The sequence below is a fragment of the Pogoniulus pusillus genome, chromosome 37, assembly GCF_015220805.1.
Source record: "Pogoniulus pusillus isolate bPogPus1 chromosome 37, bPogPus1.pri, whole genome shotgun sequence".
NCBI classification, from domain to species: domain Eukaryota; kingdom Metazoa; phylum Chordata; class Aves; order Piciformes; family Lybiidae; genus Pogoniulus; species Pogoniulus pusillus.
Window position 1 is genome coordinate 2,104,024 of NC_087300.1, and position 22,754 is coordinate 2,126,777.

The window sequence follows — 22,754 nt, forward strand, 5'->3', positions numbered from 1 at the left end:
GGAGAGGGGCAGGAGGAGAGGGGCAGGAGGAGAGGGGCAGGAGGAGAGGGGCAGGAGGAGAGGGGCAGGAGGAGAGGGGCAGGAGGAGAGGGGCAGGAGGAGAGGGGCAGGAGGAGAGGGGCAGGAGGAGAGGGGCCCTTCCCCAGGATGCAGCTCAGCAGCAAGCTGCCAGCTGAGAGATCAAAGCCTCCTGGCACAGGAGTCACATCATGCCCTGGTAGCTATGCCAGGGAGGTACCAGGGGCACCTTCCATGTGCACCAACAGCCCCAAGCTCCCCAAAGGCTTCTCTCAGCACATGGAAGGGGCAGAAAGACACCGAACTGTGTTCAGTTCCAGGCCACCCAGTTTGAAAGGGACATACAACTGCTTGAGAGAGTCCAGCACAGAGCCACAGATGCTGAAGGGAATGGAACAGCTCTGTTAGGAGCAGAGCCTGAGGGAGCTGGGGCTGGGAGCTTGGAGGAGAGGAGGAGACTGAGAGGTGACCTCATCAATGGTTCTAAAGATGTGCAGGTGAGTGGCAGGAGGCTGCAGCCAGGCTCTGCTGGGTGATGCCCAGTGCCAGGTCCAGGGGCAAAGGTGGAAGCTGAGGCAGAGGAAGCTTCATTTAAACACAAGGAGGATTTTTTTTCCCTATGAGGGTGCCAGAGCCCTGGCACAGGCTGCCCGGGGGGGCTGTGGAGTCTCCCTCTCTGAAGACAGTCCAAAGCCACCTGGATGTGTTCCTGTGTGATCTGCTCTGGGTGCTCCTGCTCTGGCAGGGGGGTTGGACTGGCTGAGCTCTGCAAGTCCCTTCCAGCCCCTGACACTCTGTGATACAACCAGGAAAAGCAGGCAGCAGCCCTGCAAGCAAGGCTCAGCCACGGTGCTGCTTCGTCCTGGCCGCCTGCTAACGACGCTGGCACTGCCATTGCTTCTGCGAGTGGAGGTGCCAGCGGGACGCGGGGCGAGGCACGTGGCTCTGCCAGCCCAGGAGGCACCATCAGCTGCTGGGAACGGCGATGACTCCAGCAGGCAGGCAGCAGAAAGCGGCCGGGCGAGGCCGGGTGGATCCTCTCACCTGACACACCACCAACTGCATTTCCCTCTTGGCCAAAACAAACAGCAGCAAAGCAGCACCTTCCACCATGCCCTCCTGCTCCACCCTGCGGGCAGCCCGAGGCTCCTGCTGCCTCCCTCAGCCCACCCTTGGTCTCTGGTCCTGCCCCTGGCCCAGGGAAGTCAGCAACTGCTGCATTGCATCCCCCGCCCAAAAACCCCCATCGAGGGTTAATCATCCTGATGGTGACAAACCAGCGGCTTGCAGCTGCCCTGCACCGGGGACTCTCCACTGCCACGGTCAGCCCTTCTCGTGGGTGATGAAGAGGAAGAAGGGCTTCCTCTCCCCCAGTGAGGAGTCACCAGCACGCTGCCAGTCCCGACAGCACTCTTGCAGACCACAGAGGCGTCTTGCAACCTGCTCAGCACCACCCAGCAACGATGTTTATCCTTGCAGGATGCAATCCCAGCAGCAACAGCCCCGGGGCAGGAGGCAGCTGCATGCTCAGCTCAAGGAGCTGAGGGCACCTTCAGGCTCCAAGACTCCAGCTCTGGGGTCCACACACCTCTGGTGGCATTTCTTAAAGCAGAAGACAAGACACAAGTAGAAACCCAAAACTGCTCCAGAGATGAATGTGGCCACGACTGCTGCCCACCGACCAGGAGGAGGGGTCCAATGTACCCCAGATACAAGGGTCCCACACTTCTGCCCGCCCTGAGGTGTCCTCCAACCCCTGAGAAGGTTGTTCCCTCCCTAACACTGACTCAGCTTAAGCACTCAAGGTGACAAAGCCATCCCATGCTGCCCAGTTCAAACAAGCCAGGCCACGTGCTGGGCACCACGGGGCAGGCACAGACAGCACCAGGGCTGGGACAAGGTTTCCAGGACACTCCAGCTGCAGGTTTCCAGCCCTGATCCTTCCCCCCCCCCCCCAAAATAAAAGAGTTAATTATCGAAAGGATTTCAGTAAGATCAATGAGTTAATGTTTAGAGGGCTGTGACCCGTGCTCAGCACAGCCCAGCAGCACTGTCAGCACTGCCACCCTTGCACTGCCAGCACTGCCACCCTTGCACTGCCACAGTGCAGCCAGATGCCACCTCCTGCTTTCCTTAAGGGGACAGTGAATGTCAGCACCTCCCAAAACACAACAGGAGGGACAGTCCATGGGAATGGGGAGCAGCCTTCTGATGCCAAGCTCCACTCAGCACCCACAGGAGGACAGACCAGGGCTCCCTCCTGCCCAGACTCCTCTGACTGGTGGCTCCACCACGGTGGCAGCATCCAGAAGGGTCTACAAGAGCTCCAACATCACCCCTTGTGCTGCCAGGGAGGACAGACCAGCGCTCCCCTCCTGCCCAGACCCTCAGACTGGTGGCTCTGCCATAGTAGTAGCATGCAGAAGGGCCCACAAGATCTCCTATGTGACCCTGGTGGCAACATCCAAAAGGGGTCCCCAAAAGCTTCACTGCCACCCCTGTGGTGCTGTCCTTAGCCCCACCAGCAGTCATGGCATGTGCCGCAGCACTGTGACCCAGCTGGGAAGCAAGCAGGGCTGGGAGCCACCCCACACCATGCCCCCCTGGGAAACTGCCCTGCTGGCTTCCAACTGGGCCAGACTGGTGAAGATCTCAGTGCTGGACACCTCCCAGCTGTAGGTGCTGGGCGCTGCACCGGACAGCACACCCTGGAGGGTGCTGTGCCCACTGAGCACATCAGCAGCCGAAGCAAACCACTCCTTGAGCAGCACTGCCACACTCCAAGCACTGCGAGCTGGCCCCAGAGCCTTACACACACACACACACCCCCAGATCCCCTCTTGCTCAATCACCCCCCGGAGGACCAGGGTGCAGCATCACGTAGCACCTGACAGCAGCTCCACCGGCAGCAGGGCCGGGTGCCCCCGCAGCGCTCACGGCGCCGACGCCAACCTCCTCCCCTGGCGGGCCTGGGAGCAGGAGCACCCCACGAGCATCACGGCGCTGCAGCACCCACCTACCCTGCTCTGCCTGAGGTGGGTGTTTGGATAAAGAAAGGAACCACGGGGATCTGCCAGCTGCTTAACTCCTGCTCCTTGGAGACGGGCAGGATCCACAGCTTGCTGTGCCAGCTCCGGGACCTTTCCTGTGCCACTCACTGACCTCCAGGCTTGTCCCAGCTTGCTCGATGGTGAAGGCCTTTGCTGCCCAGATTGGGCCTTTTTGGGTTGCTTTCTGTTAGGAAGAGTGGAGCTGTCTGATAGAAAGGCTGGGAGGCATTTGCAGTCCTGGCTCCCTCCTTGCCCTCTGATGGCACAAGCCAGTCCTGGATGCAGCAGGGATGAAGTGGCCACCGTGAGCCAGACACCAACGTCAAGGTTGTCATAGAACTATTTGGGTTGAGAAGGACCTCCAAGATCATCGAGCCCAGGCACCAACCCAGCACCATCATGGCCATCAAACCACAGCCCCAAGTGCCATGCCCACAGGTCTCTTGAACACCTCCAGGGATGGAGACTCCACCACCTCCCTGGGCAGCCTGTGCCAATCCCTCACCACTCCTGCAGCAAAGAAATTGTTGCTAATCTCCAACCTAACCCTCCCCTGGCACAATTTCAGGCTATTTTCTATCACCTGAGACTAGGGAGAAGAGACCAAGCCCCACACCTCACCCTGCTCGGCCCTCAGCAGCCACACTTGGGTGAAAACTCCTTTTTTTTTCCCACTGGATTAAGAGGGGGAGGGGATGAGCCAGCGGAAAACTCGTTCCAGATAGGAGATAAAAACAACAGGAAAGCAGGGAAGAGCCAACACCTCCACCAGCGTCCCTAAACTGGGGGGCTTGCAGCACAGATGAGACGCCCTGAGAAGGGGTGGAAGGCAGAGCAGAGCCTCGCTGCAGTATAAACTCATTTCCCTTACACCACAAACAAGATCAAACACCACCCAGCAGGGCATTTCCAAGCAGCTACCATAACCTAGCGCTGAATTTAGGTCTGACCTAAAAAAACTAAAAGCCCTTCCCTCACAGGGGGGGGATCCCAGCTCAAAGAGGGCACCGAGAGCTGCAGCAGGGGGTGGGTGAGAGGAGAACCCAGCTCGGCACTGCCGGCCAGGGATGCTCCACAGCCAAGACCAGCACGGGCAGAGGCACTGCAATTCCAGCTCGGCGTTTGGAACAAAGCAAACCCGAGGCGAACTGCAGCTCCTTCCGTTGGCAGCCGCCGCACCGTTTCCTCCGCGTCTCCACGCTCAGCTCCACGACATCAAAGCAGCTTCTCTTTTCCTTATTATTACTAATAAAAAGTTTGTCAAGTGCTTGGGCAAGCCCAGGTCACATTACCCAGCCCCTTCCCAAAGCACCCAAAGAGGCTTTCCTTCCCTGCTGCCTGTGAAAGCCGAGCGAGGTTGCTCCTTTCTCCCAGCGCGGGGAAGTGCGAGTGGCACCCCCCTGAACCAGGGAGCAGGGAGGGGGATCCATTATTCCCCCTTTTTCCTGCAGGCAGGAAGGGAAAGGAAACAGGAGCAGGGAGCTCGGAGCTCTGCTGGGCTCAGCCATCCAAGGTTTAAAGAGTCCTGGCTGCTGAAGTTACAAAGCTGAGCACTGGGAGTCCTGTGGGGCTGAAATCCGGGCTCAGAGACAAGTTCATCTCTGCAGCAGAGACTCGGGGAGGGGGGAATGGAAGAAGGAGAAGAGTGGAAATGCACAAAACTCCCGGAGATGAGCCACTGACATCAAAACTGCACACTCACTGCCGGTACCGACACCGGCACGGGGGCCTAGGCAGCACCTCAGCCCTTCATGCCTGCCCAGGTGTGGCTCGGGGAGACGAAGCTCAGCCCCACGGGCGGCTATGGGGAGATCAGGGCAGCCAGGGTAAAGAGGAGGGGAGGCAGTGGGTGCCCACGTATCTTATGCCACCCCAGGGGAAGGGCGTGCAGATGGTGGATGCTGCGGTGCTCTGGGAGGAAAGGTGAGGCGTTGGGATACAGGACAGCCCCTGCAGGGAGCGCAGGACCCCAGGAATCCACTCCGGGATGCCCATGACCCACACATTGGGACACATTGCCCCTAAGAAGCCCATGCAGGGGTCACAGGGACCCCGGGAACCACACAGAGCAACATTAAGCCCCCGGACAGCCCACGGAAGGGGACAACACGGACCCCGAGCATCCCACACAAGGGACACCACGGCCGGCCAGCGCTTAGACACCCCACAGAGCTGACATACAGGGACACCCAAGTCACAGACACCCCACGCAGAAAACACCTTAGATACTGGGACCCCAGGCACCCCACGGAGGGAGCACTCAGCCTCCGGGTACTCCACGAAGGGGACATCATAGACACTGAGACCCCGGGCATCCCATGCAGGGGACACTGCCCCCTCGCGTACCCCACACAGGAGAAACCAGAGAGAGTGGGACCCCAGACACCCCGCACAGGGGGGACACTGTTCCCTCCCTCGGTTACCCCACGCATGGGGACGGCCTACGCAGGAACCACTGTCCCCCTCGCTACCCCACGCACGGGGACAGCCCACGCAGAGGACACTGCTCCCTCGAGTACCCCACGCACGGGAACACCCCACGCAGCGAACATTGTCCCTACCGCTGAGCAACCCGGGGGATGCGCACTCCAAGCATCCCACCCACGCAGAGCTCACGGGAACCGGAGCAGACGAGACCTGACCCGACCCACCCCCCCCAGTCCCGATCCTCAGCCACAGGCGCAGGAACGGCGCCGGCTCAAGCTCCCGCGGGGCCGCCCCAGTCGGTTACTTCAGGCCCCACACCCGGCCCCACCGATCGCGGTACCTTTATAACGCTCCAGCACGTCCTCGTAGGCCTGAACAAACTCCTTCTCCTGGCTGCGGTTGGCCGGGAGCTGCCCCGGCACGTAGCCGGCCATGGCGGCCCTTTGTGCCGGCGGCCCCGGTGCAGCTGCCGGCGCGGCCAGGGCCGGACTGCGCCCGCTCCGCGCCCAGCCCCGCTTCCGCCCGCGCCGCCGCCCGCCCGCGCCCCGCCCGCGCCCCGCCCCCGCCCACAAGGCCCCGCCTCGTTCGCGAATGCCCCGCCCCATTCGTATGCCCCGCCCCCTCGAGTAGGCTCCGCCCTCATTGCATGGTCCCGCCTCTCTCATTGGTCACACCCCGAGGATGGTCACGCCTCCTTTACGCCGGCTCCGCCCCCTCGTTATGATCCCGCCCTCTGACACTTGCCCTAGCCCTGCCGCGACCTCTGGCGGCGGCGAGAGGTAGCCCCCGATGGGGGACGCCGGGAGGTGACAGTGGGTGGGGTGGCGCCGGGAGGAGTCACTGGGTGGGGGGACGCCGGGAGATGGCACAGGGTGAGGAGAGACCACGAGGTGACACTGGGTGGGAGCACTGGGAGGGGACACTGGCTGGAGACACCGGGAGGTGGCACCGCCTAGGCGGGACCAGCCGTGACACCGAGGCATCCCAGGCCCTCCACCGCCTCCCGGCGCTGCTACTGCCCCCTGGCGGAGTGCAGCCTCCCAGCGCTCGCCGGTGGCAGCCAGTGCATGCCCGTGACCCAGAGTGCTGCCGCCCAGTGAGCCCAGAGCACTGCGATCCAGTGCATTCCAGTGCTCAGTCCACCCAAGCCGGGGAGCATCTCAGCCGACCCAGTCCTGCTGCCCCCCAGGAGGGGAGCTCGCTATGGCCCTGCACCCACCGACCCCAAGCACTGAGGCTCTGCAGCCCACTGGGGCTGCTGGAAGGGATCCACTGGCCCAAGAGCCACGGACCAAGGGCAGTCCCACATGGTTCAAGCCCCACATTTTACCCTTGGGTGCCAAGGATATTAACACCACACTACCCAAGATCCCACCTCTAGATCCTCTGGGTCAGGGTCTGTCCCTGCTGCTACCAAACCTGCAGCTGGTAGAGGAATGGGGTGCAGGGGATGCCAAGCTTTGGGGGGCTGTGGGTGGAATGGAGAGCCCCTTGGCATCACCTTGCAGGGGAACAAAGGGGACCTCACCAAGGGGCACAGCAAAACAGGGAGTAAACCTCAATGGGAAAACAGGGATGGAGTGCAAAGCCAAACTTGCCTGGCACCTCCCTACCCACCAAAACCCCACTGAGCCCCCAAGACCTGGCCAACCCCCCTAGGCCCCCCAAAACAGCCCTTATGGGGACACAGCCCATATGTCTACAGCCCAGGGGACACCCCAGTGACCTCATTACTCAGCACCTCCTGTTCAGCCAACAGCAAGCCCCTTCCCCATGCCCAGGCTGGATCCAGCCCCCCCACTTTGGCACCTTAGCAGCCCCTGCCAACTCGCCAGGGCAAATCCCAGCCCTTTTTGGCTACCACAAGATGCTGCTTTTTCACCCTGGCTGAGATGTTCCCATGGCAACCCAAGGGCCAGGCTGTGCCAGCTGGGTATCCATGGCAACCAGAAAAGCCCCATCCCACTCGGCACAGACAGCGAGTGTCTCCCCACTGTCACCCAGGGGAGACCCCCCCTGAGCTCCCACTGACACTCCAGGGGCGGGAACTATACCCCACATGCCTCTGTGATGGTGAGAGGCAACCATCATCTTCATCCTTACCCTTATCTTCATCTTTACCCTAATCTTCATTCTTACCCTCACCCTCATCCTTACCCCCATCTTCATCCTTACCCTTATCTTCATCCTTACCCTCATCTTCATCTTTACCCTCATCTTCATCCTTACCCTTACCTTCATCCTTACCCTCATCCTTACCCCCATTCTCACCCTTACCCTCATCATCATACTCATCCTCCTTCTGCAGCCACCACCCCGAGGTGGGGGTTACACAGACCACCCTCTGCACCCCAGCTGTGGAGGCATCTCCCCTCCAGAGTGGCACCTTAATTAGGAGAAGTAATTAACAGCTTAACGTCCCCCGTCGGTGCCAAAGCAAGGGGGCAGCCATCCTTGGGCGGCAGAACATCCCCGCCAGGCACGGCCCCCGCGGAGGTTCCTGCGCTCCCAGCATCCAGCTGACCCAAAAACGCCTTCAAGGGGACTCTGCGGCCGCCAGCTGGCACCTCCCAGTTCCTCCTCGGGCGTCGGGAGAGCTGCCCAAACGCTGCCCCTGCCCCAGCAGCGGGCGGCTTCGCGGCTCCCAAGGCAGCGGGGAGGGAGGAGGTTTTGTTCCCACGTCCCAGGCACGGAGCTCTCGTCCCCCTCACCCGTCCCCCCCACCCCCTTCCCTGCTCAGCCAAGGCTGCCTCTGCCAGCGCCTCGGGTGACGCTCCCGGGTGACAAAGGACTCCCAGGAGCCCTTTCATGCAGACCAAGCACAGCCCTTGCAAAGCCCTCGCGACGCCTCTCCTGGCGCTCCTGCCCTGCTGCTCACCCCTTGTCCCCTCCCAGCCCCTCACACCCCAACACCACCAGCACCCCCCCTCAGCACCGCACGGCGACCTCTGGCAGGACTCAGTGCCAACAGGTCCAGGATGAAAAAGCCTTTTCATTCCAGAGCAGCCCCCCCAGGGCACCACCCTCACCCTCTGCCAAGCTGCTGGAGCAAGACAGAACAAGGTGCCAAGGGTCCAACTCTGACCTGCCACGTCCCACTCCCCCTCTGCCCTCCCTTCTTCACCCACCCCGTCCCGTCCCCATGCCATCACCTTCCAGGACAATGCCAGCAAAGCAGAGAACGGCTCCAGGGGCTGTCTGGCCACAGGCAACCCAGAGAGGGAGCAACAAGTCCCAGTCCCCCGCGATTGGACACCAGCACGGGTGTGTCCCCTCCCAGGGCACAGCTGTGCCCTCCCTTCCCTGGCTCCGATGGCCAGAAGGGATGCAGAGACCATCAGCCCCCACGGACAGTGAGTTTGGGAGCACCCCAGATCCACATGTCCCCCTAAAGCCACCTAAATGTCTCCTGTGCCACCTCTGCAGGGTCCCACAAGCCAGATGTGAGAACCCCCCCTACTTATCCCCACACAATGCCTAGGCTCCGTTCCCAGGGGTCCCAGTAAGCCGAGCCCTGTCCACCTCCCCAGGCACCCCGAGAGGTGCCAGCCCACTTTGGGCGCATCCCGACAGCCCCCATCCCTGGTCCCTAAGCGCTGGGAGGGGACAGGCAGCAGGGGCTGGCAGCCTGCTGCAGACAGCCCCTCTGAATAATGCAAGGAGCCCGATCAATATTTCAGCTCATTTCCAAACCCGGTGACACAAAACTGTCTCCGAACTCTTTCTTGCCGAGCTCAGCCCTGTCTCGCTGCACCACCTCCCCGCTTAGTTTTTAACGGGCAAGCTGCGGGAGAGCGGATTCGGTGCCACCTCCCTGCCTTTCATCAGGGGCTGGATCCAGCCAGCGTGACAAGCGCTCGGCATCCCGGGCGGGCAGGGAGAAAGGCAGCTGAGGGAACGGCTGTGCCTCAGCAGGGTCCGGCCCTGCGGTGCGGGAGGCTGCTCAGCACCCAGCAGGACGGGGCTGTGGTTTTTTTCAGAGCAGAACCAGTCCGTGAGCCGCGATGGGGGTGGTAGGACCCCAGCAGCCTGGGCACACGGGGAGAAAGGCAACTGGGGAAATGGCTCAGCAGGGTCCAGCCCTGGAGGTGTGGAGAGTGCTCGGCTCACTGCCCACGGGGGGTAATGGTCTCTGCACCCCTCCTGGCCGTCAGGATGAGGTTTTCAGAGTGTGGAGCCACAGACTCATAGAATAGCTTCGATTAGAGAAGACCTCCAAGACCATTAAGTCCAACCATCAACCTAAGGACCACCACGGCCACTAAACCACATCCCCAGGGGCCATGTCCACAGGGTTCTTGAACACCTCCAACGATGGTGACTCCACCACCAGCCTGGGCAGTCCATGAGCAGTCCATGAGCAGTGATGGGCACGGTGGGACCCCAGCAGCTGAGCCGTTCCCCACCCTCGGTGGTGCTGGTGCCTGGGGCAGGGCTCGGCCGCACCCTGCACATTTGCTTCCCCCAGCCCCAGCCAGCACCTTCCTGAGAACCATCATTTGACTCAACTGGTTCTTCCTGCCCCAAGACGCCCGGAGCTGGGATGGCACAACCCGCCCGAGCGGCACCGTGGCACTGCCAGAGCCAGCTGCACCCCTCTGCGCCCATGTAGGGTGGGCAGGGAGGGCAGCCAGCCAGCCTCCCACTGCCACCCCTGACCATGTGCCAGCAGAATGCCTTCTGCTCCCCAGTGCTCCCAATCTAAGTCCTCACAGGCTGTGTGGAGTCCACCACTGGGGTCGACTTGGTCACCAGCTGGGGGCTGGCAGGAGTGGGCAGGGTAGGGTGGGTGCCCCAGGGGTTTGACACCCTCACGCCCACCTCCAGAAGTTCTCTTGGGGCAGCAGCTGGGAACGGCCCCATCAGAACTCAGCAGAGGGCCCTCAAATGGCCCCAGGCCCCTGTTTGCTCCACTGGGAGCAGATCAAAGGCCAAGAGATGTGGAGAGAAGGGGCCAGACCCCAGCAGCCACAGATCAAAGCCCCCAGTGGCCATTTGTCCCAGGCGAAGAAACAAATCCCAGCTCCAACATCCAGGGCCACCAGCTTGAGAGAAGCTCCTCCATCCTCCCTCCTTGGTGACTCCAGGAGCGGTGTCCTCACCAGCCCCATCAACCAGTGCTTGGAAAAGGAATCACGGTGGGTCTGTCCCTGTCTCTGTTTCTCCTTCCCAGTCCCATCCCTTCCCCTGGGATGTCACAGCAGCCGGTGGGTACCGTGGTAGAGTTGCAGGCAAGAGGACACACAGGGCAGTGTCCCCTCCATGACCCAGCAGCACAGGGACCCCGAGGTGCCCCGGTGACCACAGCGACAGGACAGGCACCGTCACGGGGAAGGAGCAGCGCCGGCTCCATCGGCTGGGTGGGAATCACAAACCTCCCAAGGGAAATTCCTCCCTGGAGTCTGGCCAAGGACATTGTTCCACCGAAGAGCCACTTAGTCCTTAATTAGGTGTTTTAATGTCGCCCAACTGGGTGCCCAGTCATCCCTTAACCCCAGCGTGCTGCGGGTACAAACAACCCGCAGCGAGCCCTGCCCGGGCAGGACAAAGCCATCAGACAGGACAAAGCCATCGCAGAGCCGAACCCCCACCCTGGCCCTCAGACACCAAAGGCCACATCCATCCCCCTTCTCCTCGTCCCATCCACCCCCAGCGTCCCTGGGGAGCGGCAGGGTACAGGCACGATCCCAAGGCACCGCGAGAGGAGCCCGGGGAGCCCTTTCTGTCCGTCCTCGGGGGGAGCCACCACGGAACGGGGCGCTGCCTTACCTGCCACCCTGACGACAGCCCTCTCGGCCGGGTCCAGCACCGAGTCCTGGCTCTTCCGCTTCCTCTGCTCGTGGAGAGGTAAATTCCAGGGCAAGGTGTCCCCGGGGGGGCACGGGGAGAGGCTGCCCGAGCGCTCGCTGCGGTAGGAGCGCTCGCTCCGGCACGACCGCTCGCTCCGGCACGACCGCTCGCTGAGGGTCTCCTCGTCGGAGGACGACATGGCCCAGGGTGCGGGCAGCAAGGCTGGCAGGACGTCCCCACGGGCAGCAGCCTGCAGAAGGAGCAAACAGCGCCTGACACCGGGCCACCGGCAGCGGCTCCCTCCCTGCCGCGGGTGCTAGGGGTGATGGAGAAGGGATCACCCCACCACGGACACCTCTGCCCTCATGCCTGTGCCCAAACACCTTCACGGGCAAGCGAATCAGCCCTCCCAGAGCTCCTAAATGCCACCTCAGCCTCCCCCTCACTGCTCTGACAGCTGGGGAAACCAGGGATGGGGGCAGTGGCCAGTAAAGCTCAGGCTGGCATCCCCAGCACCAGCTCACCCATCCTTTTGGGTTCGATTTCTTTGTGCTCACTACAAGAAGAAGCCATCAGATGGGCACTGCCCTTTGTACCCTCAGCGATTCCCCCTCTCGGAACGAGAGCAAGGTTTGGGGGAGGAGGATCATTAAATAAATAAGCACATAAATAAAAACCCCATTAAATGATGGGGGGGAGGGGAGGGGATGGTTGAGCTTTCCGTGGCACGCAGGGCGAGCTGTGCCACGCACACACACACACGCTGGGCAAACGAGCACCTTGCATGAGGCGGGTTTCAAACCGTTCTCATTGTGTCCTCTAAGAGCTCGACCGAGAGAAATGCACACGAAATGCTTGAGACTCCTACAGCCGAGGTGCGGCGGCGGAGGAGCCGCCTCCATCGCTCCCAGCCTTTCCTTATTCCCATCATTTCATCAGCAAAACAGGAACAAAGAGACTTCCTCCCCCCCCCCCCAAAAAAAAAACACACCCAAACCCCGAAACAACATTGCAAGAAAGGGAGAAAGGATTCCATGAAGGGAGAAAAGGATTCCATGAGTCATTCACCCCCTCACGGAAACCCGCAAGAAAGGCACCAATCCTGGCCCAAACCCCCGTGTCCCCCCCCCCCCAGCGCTGCCACCAGCACCCTGGGGCTCAGCCCTCGCCCTGCTTTTGGGGAACCCGAAGGGTTGGGAGGGAGAGCTGCAGGGGTTGAGACCTGGTGTGCGAGGCGGGCAGGGGGTGCAGCAGGTGCGGGAAGGCAGCGGGGTGCGGGCACAGCTCGGCGGGGGCACACGGGGCTGGGCTCCCCCCTTGCCCTGTTTCCTTTGGCATCCTTCGGTGCCCGCAGCCCTAGCCCAGCCCCGGCGCCTGCTGCGCCCCCTTCCCCGCTCCATCCGCGTTCCCATCCGCCGCCTTTCCTCGCCCCAGCCCTGCTCCATCTCCATCTCCTGCTGCTCGTGCTCCATCCCAGCTCCATCCCCGCCCCATCCGCCGCCTTTCCTCGCTCCATCTCCGGTGCGCACCCACCGTTCCCGCAGCCCGGCCCCGCTCACCCCCGGCAGCTCTCCGGTCCCGGTGGCTCGGTGCAGGCAGGAAGCGGCTTTCCCGGTGCAGCAGCCGCAGCAGCTACCGACCCCGGCCCGGGCCCTGGACCCGGCCGTGCGCTCCCGGCTCCCCTGCGGCTGCTTGGCCCCGCCGTGCGCTCCCGGTACGGCCGCTCCCGGTACGGCCGCTCCCGGTACGGCCGTTCCCGGCCCCGCCGTTCTCTCCCGCCGCCGCGGCGCCTCCCCCGGCCCTGCCCACCGGGGCGGCACGAAGCGGCGGGGGGGTCCCGACCGCCTCCCGCCTCTCGCAGCTCCGGGGACCGGCCTCAGCCGCCCGCCCCTGCACCAACCCAACTCCGGCACACTCCCCTCCGGGCACCCCCGATCCAGCACCGGGCACCCCTCGACCCGTGCTGTATCCTCCAACCTGCCCACGGCTCCCCAGAGCACCCTGATGCCGTCTACCCACCCTGCACCCTCCTTGCACAGGGGGCTCCCCTGACCTGCCCACAGCTCACCTGGGCACCCTCTGCTTACGACCTACCCTGCACCTCCATTGGTGCCCCCAAACCACCAAGCAGCTCCCCACAGAGCCTCTCATTCTGCCCTCCCCCCCCCGCCCCCGGCCCCCCCAGCACCTCCTCTATCCAGGCCAGGATAATTAGAGCACCCATCGATTGGAGGCAGCAGCCCTGGCAGCAGCAGGCAGCAGGGGCACAGGAGCAGGGTCAGGCCCGGAAGGGTCTGGGGGGGCTGTGCTGAAAGCAGCCACAAGCCGTGTGCTGCCCAGGGCCTCACCTGCGGGGCTACGAAGCATCCCAGTGCCAGGCGAGTCAGTGCCGGCAGCAGCCGCGGCGCGGGCAGGGTCACCAGCAGCAGCCCGAAGGGGTGGCTGAGCTGCAGGACAGCCCCAGCTGCCTGGCAGGAGTGAAGCAGGATAAACTGCTCCGGCCGACGGCAGATCCAGCCGCCCTGCACCGACGGCGGGGCCCAGCGAGCGGCAGCGGCGTCGTGCCACGGCCCGGAGCCAGCGCGGCTGTTCCCGCGGCGTCGCCGAGTGTGGCAGGGCCAAGCCCGGCGCCCCAGTCCCCCTGGGGTCTCGGTGGAGCTGGCTGGCCCATGGGCATCTCGCCCGCACCAGTTTTCAGATCTCATCCCAACAAGTCCCTCTCTGCTTCCCGGCGGCTGTTTCCTCGAGTACCTCCAGCCAGGGGGTGGGAGGCGGTGCGGGACAGGGCGTGGGGTGTGGTGGCACTCTGCTGCTGGGCAGCTGGGACGTGACTCCAGAGGAGCACGTGTTGCCCTGCAGCCCTGCCCGGCCTGACCCGGGATGCTGATGGGATGGGCAGAGCAGGAGGAAGCGCTTGGCCAAACCCCACCCAGGTGTGGAGGCACTGGCAAGGTGGGTCAAGGTCACAGATGCAGTGGTCGAGGCCCCACAGACCCCAAGCTGGTCAGGAGGGGCACAACCTCCCCGGGAGCCTCGACAGTGCTGCGTCCAGGCCAGGCCAGGCCAGTACTGGGTGTGCTGGGAAATGGAATCTTCGTGGGTCAGCAGCAGCCCCACGGCTCCAGCCCTGCTGCCCCAGCACCACCTCCTTGCCCCTCCCATGAAGGTCTCACACCCCCTGAGCAGGTGGTTGGGTCCCTACTGGACACTGGTGGATAGACGAAGCTGCTCTTACAAGTGCTGGCACCAGAGGAGACCCCAAAATCCCCGAGAGCAGGCGAGTGGGGAGGCCTCATCCTGCTGGAGCCGGCGGCCGCAGACGCACCGGGGGGAGGAGAGTGCCTGGAGAGGCAGACGCTGCCCGAGTCATGCCCAAAGCTCCCAGACGGGTTGGGTGGCTCAGCCGCGCGTTTGCAGCCTCCAGCTGACAGCTCCAGGAGCCCTGCCGGGGCTTCCCCAGCCTCTGGGGCGCAGCAGGGCGATGGGCATCACGCTCCCACAGCAGGGCGATGGGCATCACGCTCCCACAGCAGGGCGATGGGCACGACGCGCCCACCCGTGGCACCGGGCAGCGCCGCCAGGGCGTGAGACGCAGGGTTCAGCGCACGGCCAGCTGCGGGGACCCGCACGCCGCGGCGCTGCCTGCAGGCTGACGTGCCCTTTTGTCACCCTCTGCTCCCTGGCACCATCTGGGCTCCAGCCGCCTTCTCCTCCTCCTTCCTGGTGCCCTCGAAGCCAAGCCGGCCCATTCGAGCCGCGTTGAGCGCCGGAGGAGGGCGGGCGGCTGGCTGGGAGGCGCTGCCTGCTCCAGCCTGCGCGGATCTCACACCCCAAATGCGCTTCCCGAAAGCCCTGGCAGCGCCCAGCGGCGCTGGATTAGCTGTGCTGCGAATCTGGGTTAAGATCCTGCCTTGTTTTGCCTTGCGTGGGGACAGGGAATCGTTGCCCCAGCAGGAAAGGGGGAGGGGGGCAGGCAGGCAGGGGGTGTCCTCCCAAAATATTTCATCTCCCTGCTCCTGTGCTGCACGGCAGGACTCTGGGACCCCCTCACCCCCACACACTCCCTGCCAGGGTCCTGTGGACACCAACACTAGGAGGGTGTTGAGGCTCTGGGGTCCCATTGGGCATCCGCAGGGATGCAGGGACATGCCTGAGGTGCAAATCAGCCAGCACATGGCTCTGCCCCAGGATTTGTCCCCTCTCCCTCATTAAAACCCTCTCCCAGCCGAAACCTGCCTTTCCCCTTGACTTTTGATTAATTATTCATCTCCCAGGAGTTGTTTTTTCCCCTCTCCGAGGCTGAGAGGAGCTGCAGACGCAGTTGGAGGCTCCCGGCACATCCGGGGCTGTGGGAGCTGCAGGAGGTGGGAGCTCAGCCACTCCCCGGACCCCAGCTCCTGCCCCCGTGCAGCTGAGGTTTGCAAGAAAATGAGGAAGCTGAGAGGAATCCCCTGGGAATGCAGCCGGGGAGTGAGGAGAGTTCTGCCCTCACCCCCTGCTGCCGGGTGAGGACCTCCCAGTCCAGCTCAGCCCAGCTCAGCCCAGGTGCCTGCCACGCAGCCAAGATGTGGCTTTGCCCCATGCCAAAGACATGACCAAAAGCAAACAGTGAAACACCGAAGTGGCTCTGCCTTGTTCAGGGCCTCCGTGGTGAGCCGCACCGAGGAGCTGAGGATGCTCCAAATCCCTTTTGCCTGCAGGAACTCAGCTGGGATCATCAAGATCCATTTTTTGACCACTGCTGCTCAGGCAGAGCTTCCAGCAGGGTCATCCCCAGGCAGAGCTGGGAGGTGATTTGCTTTTTTATCTCCACCAATCCGATTGTTTTCATCAGGTCTTTGGTCGTTTTCCTTACGGGCTCGAAATAATCTGGCAGAGCTTTGAAGCACCACACTCGGATCGGCTCCTCCCAGCCCCCGCTGCTCGCCGCCTGCCCTTGGCTGTGTTAACATCCAGCGCCAGAACAATTAGATTTCGGCTGGGTCTAAAGAGCCCCTCGGGAGGCAGAAGTGGTTTAGAGACACTTGAACATTTCCTCTCCACGAGATGAGTCACTCTTTGACACCACCGAGTTGCTGAGCCCTTTCCCACCCCCCCTCCTCTCCTCGGAGAAGCAAAACCTTTTCCCTTCACAGCCTGCTTGGCTTTGGGGTTGGTTTTTTCCCCACTCAGCAATTCCTGAGAGCTTCATGCTGCAGCCTGCTCCTGAGGGCTTTGCCAGGCTGGACCTCTTCCTGAGGGGCCTGGAGCACAGCCCTGTGAGGAGAGGCTGAGGGAGCTGGGGGGGTGCAGCCTGCAGAAGAGGAGGCTCAGGGCAGAGCTCATTGCTGTCTGCAACTGCCTGCAGGGAGGCTGTAGCCAGGTGGGGTTGGGCTCTGCTGCCAGGCAGCCAGGGACAGAAGAAGGGGACACAGCCTGAAGCTGTGCCAGGGCAGGTTGAGGCTGGATATGAGGAGGAAACTGTTGTCAGAGAGAGTGATTGGCATTGGAATGGTCTGCCCAGGGAGGGGGTGGAGTGGCTGTGGCTGGAGGTGTTAAAGCCAAGCCTGGCTGGGGCACTGAGTGCCATGGTCTGGTTGGCTGGGCAGGGCTGGGTGCTAGGTTGGGCTGGAGGAGCTTGGAGCTCTCTGCCAACCTGCCTGATTCCACGACCCTGCTCTGGCAGGAGGCTTGGACTCGATGTTCTCCAGAGGTCCCTTCCAAGCCCTCCCATTCTGCTAAGCTAACAACTGTCACAGTGAAGCTGCCACCAAAAGAACCATTCCTGCTGGATCACAGCCAGCCTTGGGAACCTGCTGCCTCCCCAAAGCCACCTCCAGGGTGCACAACACCTCTGGTGGAGAGGGAAAGGTAATTAACTGCCACCCATAACGAGTGATTGCAATGGAGAGGGGACAGGCACCAGGGCTCCCAGGGGTTTGGCCTCCTGGCTGTGGTCTCACTCCACACATTTCCATCCTTGCTTTAAAATGAATTCTTCCCAGTGATGGTGCTGAGACCCTGGCACAGGCTGCCCAGGGAGGCTGTGGATGTGCCCTCCCCAGAGGTGTTCACGGCCAGGCTGGATGAGGCCTTGAAGCAACCTGGGCTGGAGGGGGGTTGGAACTGGACAAGCTTTAAAGTCTCTTCCAACCCAACCTATTCTGTGATTCTATGAAGTCCAGAGGCTGATCCTGGGAAAAGTGAGGTCTGGCTCTGTGAGGAAACAGCTCCTGACACAGCAGCCCACGGGCTCTGGGTGCTTCCCACCGCCCTGGCACAGCTCAGCCCTGCTTGCTGCTTCCTGGAGGTGCAATTTTGGTCCTTGTGCCCCGCCACCCACACAGCCCCAGCCTCTCTGCTCTCCCCAGGGCCCCCACGGACAGGTCCCCACTGCAGATCACACTCTGCAGCCAGCAGCTGGTGTGGCATGGCTCAAATCCTACCCCAGCCTGGTTTGCCCCTCTCTGCCCATCATTTTTCAGTTCCAACCTCAGTTCTAGGAGCCTCTGAAGTAATTTTCACCCCAAACCATCCCCATTTTTGCTCTCTTCTCCATGCTGCTCTCTCATCTTCCTGATGATTCCCTCCACTGCTGCCCATGGAGCTCCCCCTCACCAGTTTCAGAGCCAGGACACTATGATCCACCCGAGGGTTGGCATCCTTATGGAAGGTCTCTGCTGAAACAAACTGCCAGGGAAGCATTTGGCTATTGGAGGGCACCAAACAGAAGCCCAAAGGAATTTCAGCCCCTTCTACACAAACAGGGAGAGCAGCTCCCCACCAGCAGCAGCTGGAGGCCTCACTGGATCTAGCTTGGGGGGCTCTGATGTCCCCCTCCCCCCAGTCCCTGCTCCTGCCAGGGAAGGACGTGGCTCTGACGGCAGCCGCGGCTCAGCCCGAGCGGAGGGAACCCATCTGGGCCATAGTAGTGGATCCATCTGGGCCTGGGGGAAGGGAGAAGCCTCCTGGCAGCACTTGGAAAAGCTGCTTCAGAAGGAGCTGCAGGAGAAGAGCTTGGTGAGGAGCAGCAGCCCCAGAAAGACCAAACCCTCCTGCCATGGCACCTGCAAGACATCACTGCCACAGCCCACGTGGAACGGGGGTGAAATCCAGGGCAGTTTCTTCCAGGGCACCTCAGGATGGCACAGGGACAGGGCAGAGAGCCCAAGGTACACAAGGGGACTGCTCTGCCAGGTTCTGTGCCCAGAGTCAGGGCTCTGAGCATCCAGGAGGGATGCAAGTGCCCACTGAGAGGGGATCTGAGCAGTGCTCAGCAAGAGACAAAAGGGTGGGGGGCAAGAGAATGGGGCCAGAGTCATCTCTGTGGTGCCCAGGGACAGGACAAGGAGCAGGGGGCACAAACTGGAACCCAGGAGGTTCTACCTGAACAGGAGGAGAAAAATCTTTGGTGTGAGGGTGCTGGAGGCCTGGAGCAGGCTGCCCAGAGAGGTTGTGGAGTCTCCTTGTGTGGAGAGCTCCCAACACCCCCTGCCCATTAGGATCCTGGCAAGCTCCGTGGGTGTCGTGAGGGTTGGACTGGATGATCTCCAGAGGTCCCTTTCAACCCCCATCCTGCTGGGATTCAATTTGAAACCCTCCCCCTTCAGGCATGCACAATCTCCACCCAGACCACTCGAGGCAGTGCTTCTCCCCCCACCAAGTTAATCATTCCCAAGGTGTCTGGAGTGGAGGAGCTCAGCTCAGCTCCCACTGCTTGCGGCCTGAGAGGCAGGAACAAAAACGCTTCCCAAGCTGGAGCCAGACACAGAGATGCACAACCAGAAACTGATCCATGGACAAAGGCTCTGCTGGGGCAGGAGCTGCAGACCTGTGCCTGCAACCAGGAGCAACAACTCCACAGCAGACACTGGGTGCAGCTCTACCTCTCCTCCTGCTGGAGGTCACAGCACGCTGGGATCAGCCTTTGTCATCCCAGCACAGGGATTTGCCAGGATCAGGGAACTCGGAGGCTCCACCTGCACCAAAGACTTAAGCATTAAAGCCACAATAACCAGCAAGGATTAAAGCTCAGACCTGTCCCCTCCCCACTGCCAGGCACTCACCTGTTCCAAAACCACTCTGGGTTTGGAGGGGCCAGAGAGGAAACATCCACCTTGGGATGGGAGAACAGCAGCAGCACAGGCAGGTCCTGCGGCTAGGAGGGGACAAACTGCCCCAGGGCCACTCGCCAGCTGCCATCAGCAGGGCCCAGTGCCTGCTGCATGGATCCTGCTGACTCACAGGGTTCCAGGGCAAAGCCCCCAGCCAGGAGCTCTGCCTCCCACGCTCTGAAAAGGCAGGAGAGAGACAAAGGCAATCACCAGCAGCTCCACAACGAGTGGTTTGAGCTGGGTTTCACCTCACACAGCCGGGAAGTGCTCAGCACACAGCAGGCTGTGGCTGTAACTGAAGGTAAAGCTCAGCAGGATGAGCTTGGACAGATGAGTTTTGAACTCTTTCAGGTTACTCCAGCAGTGATCACAGCCTGGCAGGCCTGGCATGGTGGGGCCTGCCCTCAGGAGCTGTGAGCACCAAGGCAGAAGTCAGCATCATCCCCAGCACCAGCTCCCTGCAGCTCCAAGAGGATTTGACCTCCCCAAGGGCACATCCCCAGCACCCCTGGGCTGTGGTGGAGGGTAGCAGAGCCTCTCCACAACAGGGCAGTGCTGCTGTGCAGAGAGAACCTCAGGCTGTGCTTTACTCAGGAGAAAAGGAGACAAGACAGAGGCAAAGGCCATTGCAAAGGAGACATTTACTCGTTGAAGTGATGCCAACCCCTCCCCAGCAGGGGCAGGGCTCGCAGGCACAGCCCCACAACGGCTCCAGCACAATCCAGCCATGCCCTTGGTCTTCTTCCAGGAGTCTCACATGATGGCTCCACAGGTGACTGGCAGCTGTGCCCCTCAGGATTCAGGGCCGTGGCTCCTCTTTGCCCTGGTGGTAGTCAGGGGGGGTGTACTTCCCTTCCTTGATCATCTTGTCCCTCTGTGCCAGGATGGTTTTCAGCCGCTTAGCCTGGCAAAGCACACACAGGAGGGATGGAGCAGGCACCCCACAGGGTCACAGCAGCCAGGGAGAACCTCGATGCTTCCAAGTGCAGGGCCTGGCAACCCCCCCCAGAAACTGCCTGCATGTGGCACCCACACTAACCCTCCCCCAGGGCTCCCCATGTGGGTTTGTGCCTCCTGCCAAAGGCTTTTGGGCTTTCAGGCTGTCACAACACATTTTGTTGCTGCTGGGAACTGGGTTTCTGCCCACAGCTTACCAGGTAGCACCTTCTGCTGTTGCTGGAGAGGAAGAGGGCCATGCAGGCAGGGAGGAAGGGTCTGCAGAGCTCTGTTGCTACCACAGCTCACACCACCCCTGGGGGAAAGGGCTGCTGCAGGAGCAAGCCCCCCCTTATGCTGAGAGCTGACAGCTGGGAGGCTGCACCTAGCAGCACCTCTAGCAGCCAGTCCCACCCCAAAATCCTCTCCCCAGCCTGCACCACAGCCCCAAAGCATTCTCAAGAGCTCAGCCTAGACCTTCAGCTCAGCCTGTCCCCGTACCTCAGGTGCTCCCAGCACAGCCCTGGTGCCCCACTGCCATCCTCCAGACCCACAGAACCACAGAATCCAGCAGGTTGGCAGAGAGCTCCAAGCTCACTGAGCCCAACCTAGCACCCAGCCCTGCCCAACCAACCAGACCATGGCACTAAGTGCCCCAGCCAGGCTTGGCCAAAACACCTCCAGCCATGGCCACTCCACCACCTCCCTGGGCAGCCCATTCCAATGCCAATCACTCTCTCTGCCAACAACTTCCTCCTAACATCCAGCCTCAACCTGCCCTGGCACAGCCTGAGGCTTGTTTTGTCCTTGGGTGCCTGGCAGCAGAGCCCAACCCCACCTGGCTACAGCCTCCCTGCAGGCAGCTGCAGGCAGCAATGAGCTCTGCCCTGAGCCTCCTCTGCTGCAGGCTGCACCCCCCCCAGCTCCCTCAGCCTCTCCTCACAGGGCTCTGCTCCAGGCCCCTCCCCAGCCTTGCTGCCCTGCTCTGGACACCTTCCAGCACCTCAACAGCTCTCTGCAATGGAGGAGCCCAGAACTGGACACAGCACTGCAGGGGTGGCCTGAGCAGTGCTGAGCACAGGGGCAGAAGAACCTCCCTTGTCCTGCTGCCCACACTGCTCCTGAGCCAGCCCAGGATGCCATTGGCTCTGCTGCCCACCTGGGCACTCTGCTGCTTCAGCTTCAGCTCCTCTCTGCCTGGCTGCTCTCAGCCACTCTGGCCCCAGCCTGTAGCACTGCCTGGGGTTGCTGTGGCCCAAGTGCAGCACTCTGCACTGCGCTCCTCCCCCGCACCTTCAGCTCTCTCTGCCCAGGGCCTCCCAGCCCCTGCCTCAGGTACCTCAGAGCCTGCCCTGGTTTCGAGTCGGGCCCCCAGCGCCTCCCGCTGCCCTCTGCCCGGGCCGGGCCGCTCACCAGCTTGGTGCGGTGCATGCACTCCAGGAAGTCCTCGTACTCAGGCTGGCACTCGCGGCGGGCGCGGGTCTGGCCCAGGCCGTGCCCGCACTCGATCCACTCCCGCTCGAAGGCGTGACAGCTGCCGGCCCTCTTGTAGGGCTGCGGCATGCTCTGCCGCACCAGCCAGCGGTCCACATCGATGCCCAGCTGCCGCTGCAGGTCCCAGAACGGCATGGCTCGGCCTCGGCCCGACACCGGCACCGACACCCACCGAGCCGCACCCCGCACCCTGCCGCCGTCCTTCACGGGCCCTTTGCGACACTGCCTGCCGCCAAGCGCAACGGCGGCCGCGACAGCCGCAGAGCGCTTTACGGCGGAGGCGGCGAGATGAGCGGTGCGAGCGCCCTGCGCTGCCTGCGCTGCCCTCTGGCGGCAGGAGGAGAGCCCTGCCGCGCCCCGCCGCCCCCTGCCGGCCCCCAGAGCGCCCCCTGCCGGCCCCCAGAGCGCCCCCTGCCGGCCCTGCCGCGCCCCCGGAGCTCCCCCGGGGCTGCCAGAGCTCCCAGTGCCCTCCCAGAGCTCCCAGTGCCCTCCCAGTGCTCCCAGTGCCTTCCCAGTGCTCCCAGTGCCCTCCCAGAGCTCCCAGTGCCCTTCCAGAGTCCTCTCAGTACTCTCCCGACCACAGCCCACGGAGCACTCGCAGTGTCCTCCCATGGCTTCCAGCGTCCCCCCAGGGCTCTTCTTGCCCCAAGCTCCCAGTGCCCCCACTCCAGTGCTGCCAGTGTCCCACTCCAGTGCTGCCAGTGCCCCCACTCCAGTGTCCCAGTGCCCCCACTCCAGTGATGCCAGTGCCCCCACTCCAGTGCTGCCAGTGTCCCACTCCAGTGCTGCCAGTGCCCCCACTCCAGTGTCCTACTGATCCCCACTGCCCCCTGCCACTCCGCAGGACCCCTGCCCTCATCGCCAGGGCAGCTGGGCACAAGAACTCAGGGACTGGCAGAAGCCAATCTCCTACTTCCACACACTCCCCAGATCCCACAGCTCACTC

The 22,754-nt window shown here is 62.5% G+C and overlaps 2 protein-coding genes across 11 annotated transcripts in view; both read right to left on the reverse strand.

Annotated features, from left to right (window-relative positions):
• The window catches only part of MACF1 (microtubule actin crosslinking factor 1), a 189,311-nt gene extending 176,245 nt beyond the window's left edge, over positions 1–13,066 (reverse strand). For 6 of the 10 annotated variants that reach the window (XM_064172710.1, XM_064172704.1, XM_064172706.1 and 3 more), the window contains exons 1-2: positions 12,845–13,066; positions 11,265–11,535 (exon numbers count right to left, since the gene is read on the reverse strand). In XM_064172710.1, coding sequence (XP_064028780.1) covers positions 11,265–11,484 — 220 coding nt within the window. In that variant the 5' untranslated portion in view covers positions 11,485–11,535; positions 12,845–13,066. Of the gene's footprint in view, positions 1–5,835; positions 5,998–11,264; positions 11,536–12,844 lie in introns of those variants that run through there. The other 4 variants (XM_064172708.1, XM_064172707.1, XM_064172703.1 and 1 more) reach the window with 3 other exon arrangements.
• A 6,868-nt stretch (positions 13,067–19,934) lies between these two features.
• Positions 19,935–22,000, reverse strand: NDUFS5 (NADH:ubiquinone oxidoreductase subunit S5). Its single transcript, XM_064172484.1, has 2 exons — positions 21,728–22,000; positions 19,935–20,282 (listed from the first exon to the last, which is right to left on the reverse strand). The coding sequence occupies exons 1-2, from the start codon at positions 21,941–21,943 to the stop codon at positions 20,178–20,180; spliced, it is 321 nt and encodes a 106-aa protein (XP_064028554.1). The 5' UTR covers positions 21,944–22,000; the 3' UTR covers positions 19,935–20,177.
• Between the last annotated feature and the right edge of the window lie 754 nt (positions 22,001–22,754).

Coding starts and splice junctions, on each gene's coding strand:
- NDUFS5 (XM_064172484.1), bottom strand. CDS start 21,943: ATGCCGTTCTGGGACCTGCAGCGGCAGCTGGGCATCGATGTGGACCGC. Junction 20,283..21,727: donor GCATGCACCGCACCAAGCTG/GTGAGCGGCCCG, acceptor GTGCTTTGCCAG/GCTAAGCGGCTGAAAACCAT.